Source organism: Ricinus communis, chromosome 2, assembly GCF_019578655.1.
Source record: "Ricinus communis isolate WT05 ecotype wild-type chromosome 2, ASM1957865v1, whole genome shotgun sequence".
NCBI lineage: Eukaryota > Viridiplantae > Streptophyta > Magnoliopsida > Malpighiales > Euphorbiaceae > Ricinus > Ricinus communis.
This window is the reverse complement of record NC_063257.1, coordinates 12,656,382-12,661,021: the sequence shown is the minus strand read 5'-3', so window position 1 is coordinate 12,661,021 and position 4,640 is coordinate 12,656,382. Positions and strand designations below refer to the sequence as shown.

At 35.1% G+C, this 4,640-nt stretch overlaps 1 protein-coding gene across 1 annotated transcript; it reads right to left on the bottom strand.

The window, feature by feature from the left end:
• Window positions 1-3,341: 3,341 nt before the first annotated feature.
• LOC8281299 (cyclin-dependent kinase F-4) lies at window positions 3,342-4,306 on the bottom strand. Its single transcript, XM_025159758.2, is given in 2 exon segments — window positions 3,342-3,949; window positions 3,952-4,306. Coding segments are annotated over 2 exon segments (963 nt in total).
• Between the last annotated feature and the right edge of the window lie 334 nt (window positions 4,307-4,640).

Here is a 4,640-nt window from a genome sequence, read left to right as displayed (position 1 = left end):
CCTGTCTAAGAATCATGACTCGAGTAAATTGTACCGAAAATTCGGTAGAACCTCCCCTTAAACACGGACATTTACCCCCCAGGACCTGCCAGAAAAACACTTCAAATAGTCAACAATTTAACACAACGGGAGTCGGATTTCCAAGATTTTACTAATTTCCCGACTCTGCCACACAGCACAAAAATCACGACTACGGCAGGCAGTCCGACAAACTATTATTTTTGACTCACAAATATCATCTAATACTCAACATAAATCAATAAGCATAAATTAAATCAAAGAATTCTTAAATCAACGGCCAGAGAAAATTATCGAGACGTTTGATCGCTCGGTCGACTTCCCATCGGACTCGAAACGACGCGCTGATGACGATCCCCACTTCCGATTTTTCGATTCGACCCTCGATCATCCGAAGCGATTTGCGGACGATCTCGCGATTTATAGTGATCCGGCCGTGACATTGTGAAGCTTGAGCTGAGGAGAGTCTGGATACGCCCTCCGATCGTCCATAGCTCGTCGAAGCTCGTCGAAAACATCCAAAATCGCCGGCTGCCCCTATATTCTCTCTCCATCGCGAACTTCCATTTTCGGCCACCACAGTCGACACCGTCGCCGCCAAAACAAAGCCAAGACCGAGGGGAGTTGATCGCCACCAAGATTAGCGAACCGAAAGCGCGGAAGCTTCGATTGCCTTCCTCGCCGCCGCCCTTGCCGACGCATACCGTCGACGCTTGCCTTCCTCCTTCTTCTTCTTCGGCCATTTCCTTCTCTCTCTCTCTCCCTGATCTTCTTCTCTTTTCTTTCTTTCAATATTGACATTTAGCCCCTGAAGTTTTCTTTTTTACCTTTTGGTCCCTCAACTTGTTTAATTACTGCAATCTCGCCCTGTAAAAATTCTAATTAACCCCTAAATTTTTTTTAGCTTTTCAATTAAGCTCCTGACTTATTAATTTAGGCCAAATTAGAATTATTAAAAATATATAATTACATATATACCCCTGGCCGACATATTTATTTACAACAATACCAAACATACAAATTTTCATTAAAATCCCATAATAATAAAATTATACTTTTAATCCTCATCCCAAAATAAATTTCTAATTTAGTCCTTACACACAATTAATTTAAATAATCAATTTGCTAAATATTTTCCAACTTAAAATTTAATACTATTAGCTAATTAAAATACCAATTTTCCCAAGAAATTTCTTTTATAAAAACATCCTTTATAAATTCTTCCAATATATAATTTTATTTATATTTATATATACATTTGGGGAGAATTTGGAATGACCAAAAATATAATTTATTTCTTAAGTAATTTACTTAATTAACTCCTTAAAAATCAAACTAATTGGGTATAGAAATAACTCCTTTATTTGTCAAATATTAAAATTCAAAATTGCATTTAAATCATTCAAATTAAACCGAATAAAAATATAAAGCTAAAATTAATTTAAATAAAAATTAATTTATTAATTATTATTAATATTACTATTATTAAATGAAAATTTCAGATATTACACTTGCCTTTCTTTTTTTTTTGATAATTCCTAATGTTTTATATTTTTAATTAAATTTGTGGCGAGTAAAGTCAACTAATGATTAGGAGGCAAGCTGATAAGGGATAATAATATAAACAGCCACTAAATTTTATATTTTTAATTTTATTTTAGTCACAAAATTTTAATTTATTTCATTTCAATTATTCAATTTTAGTTTTGATTGCAATTTAGTCGCCTTGCCAATAAAAAATTGACATATCACCTTTTTTTTACTTAATTATAGTTTTTTTTATTGGTTGTTTTTGCCACGTGTTAATTTTTTATTTGCGAAGTGACTAAATTGAAACAAAATTGAAGTTAGATATCTAAAATAAAATAAATTATTTTATGACTAAAATGAAACTAAACACAAAATTCAGTGACCATTTATATTATTCTCATGAAATTCCCTCATTATTATATAGTGTGACAGCTTTCAAAAGTCGACTAAAATCGGAATCCAAAAATACCAGTAAAAAAATGGCAGGAGAATACCTCGAACTGGCTTGCACAGATGAAGGACGAAATTGTAAAAGCAGAAGCTGAAGCTGAAATTGAAGTTATTCCCCCAAAAAATTGTAGCAGCGGGGGAATATAGATATATGTTGTTACTCTAATTTATATAGATTTAGTTAGTGTCCATGGTTACTGTTTGTGAGCTTTCTGAAAGCTGAGGTAGGCAATTACATAAGCAGGTTGCTTTGTTATCTTTGGTCTCTTTCAGGTTACAATAATCATTGGTCATACAAATTTTTGACTGCCAATTAACTTGCTCATTCCCATATGTATGTAGCTTTATCGATTAGTGTTGCAGGTGTATTTGGTTAAGTTTAAACCGGTTCGGGGGCTCTCTTTCGTTATGCCTGATTTTGTTGCATTTTTCTTTTCTTCAATCAATGTTTATGAAAGTTTAAAAGAAGAAAGCTTTGGACGATCCTATTGTTTGCTATTACCTGGACCTTATGGGCTAATATGGCTGCACTAGAATGACATTACTTTTAATGGTGCTTCTCTGTCTGCTGCCCGTTATAATAAACTGATATTCTTGAGGTTTTCATGTTGGTTAAAAGCAGCATTTCCTTTCTTTTCTTATGATGTTGCTTCATTGTTGCTCAGCCCCCTTGGTATATCAAATTGTAGTTTTTGCTCCTAGTCCCTTTTCTTCTCTGTGGTGTCTGTTTTTCTGCTGTCTACTTATGCTTGCTGTCGAATAATTCATCTGCTTCTTCTTCTGTTTACTGCTGCTATGCTTGCATAATTTCTGCTAGCTCATGCTGGTTCTTTAGTTCTTTTTTTTTTTTGCTCTATATTTTGCAGGGCTGCTGTTTTGCTTTTTGCAGTTTGTGGTTTTTTTTTTCCTTTCTCTATGTTTAGTTTTGCACTTTCAATTTTGTTCTTCTCATTCTTGTTCTTGTAATTATTTTGATTTCTTGAGGCTAGAGTTGTGTTAGCTCTTTCTTGTCTTGCTTAGAATAAGGAGGAGTTTTCTTCAACTTGTTTCCATTGAACAATTCAGTTATCCAGAAAAACAAGAACAACAAAAAACATGTACATAATTGATCTGTTGCTAAATAATTGATATATCATTCTATGATGGTCTTATCTATACATATAATGGATGATTCAAGTATTTGATCTCTCTTTTGTTTTCCTTGTAATTTGATAACTTGCATTGGTTGATTATATGCTAAATCTTAGAGGTCAGGAACTTTTCCTCAAATCTGATATGGAAAGCAAGCATAAGGATTGTCCAACACTGGCTTGGAAACTGATTTGAAATCGATCTCTATGACTTTAGATATTAGCAGGCACATAATTCAAGTCGATCTCTATGCCTTGTAGATAATAGCTTGCTAAAGCTTTAAGGAGCTCTTTCTCCTGGCGGATGGAACTGACTGGAGTCTTTCTAATGATTCCAGGTGCTTCATAAGGAATAGCTGGTGGAATAGAGTAGCAACTATGGAAGAATGGATGTTGAAGTGCTTCTTCAGCAGTAGGCCTCTTGCATGGATCCCAAGAACAAAGTGATTTGAAAAGACTAAGTGCATCTTTACTTGCTGTTGGCATGAGTAGAGACAGGTGCATACCGCCAGATTCTGGAAATTGATAGTGGATATTCCTTGCAAGATCAAGTCCATAAGGATAAGACATCTTTGTTGGACTACCAATTATCTTGCAAATCTTGTACATATGATCAGCTTCACTTTTACCACAAAAAAGAGGAGTAAAAGTGAATAACTCAGCCATAACAACACCTAATGACCACATATCAACCTTCGAACCATACAAGCTTGAACGGAGCAGCAGCTCCGGCGCGCGATAGCAACACGTCACGACATAGTCAGTGTAAGGTGGTTTTGAATTGATCTCCCGAGCAAGACCCAGATCACCAATCTTGACTTGTGCATGTCGGCAACACCTTGAAAGATTTGGAAACACCAGTCCCTGACTTTGGATTCAGAGAAAGTCCGATCTCCACGGGCTCTCATAACCTGGAGAAGACTGCATTCCATGCACTCAAAAACTAAGTAGAGTACGTTATTTTCTAGGGCTAGTTCCTTGAGCTGAACAATATAGGGATGATTGGCCATTCTTCTCAAGGATTTTACCTCACGCAAGTTAAGACCCTCATCCCACGAAGAATAATTCTTCTTTAGAATCTTGATGGGAACCATTTCCCTAGATACATTATTGATCGCTTTCCAAACACTCCCATATGAACCATGACCAACTTTTTCTATGAACTCGTATTTCTCCATTCTCAGAATCGTTAAAACCCTCGAAGCAATAAAATCTAAGGTAAAATCTTGATACTGCTAAAAGTATATATATATATATATATATATATATATACATATATGTCTAATCTCCCATTAGATAGTCGAGATAATAAAACTTAGACAACACAAAAAGACAGGTTAAATACCCCGCTGGTACCAAACCTTAGTCACTTATATCCAATTAGTACTAAATCTTCAATTTGTTTGTTTTTGGTACCCTCCTATTATTTATGTTTCTTCAGCCAGTACCAATAAGGAATCCGACAGTTATTTGCTGATATGGCTGCTGGATTTATAAAGGACCACACACCAG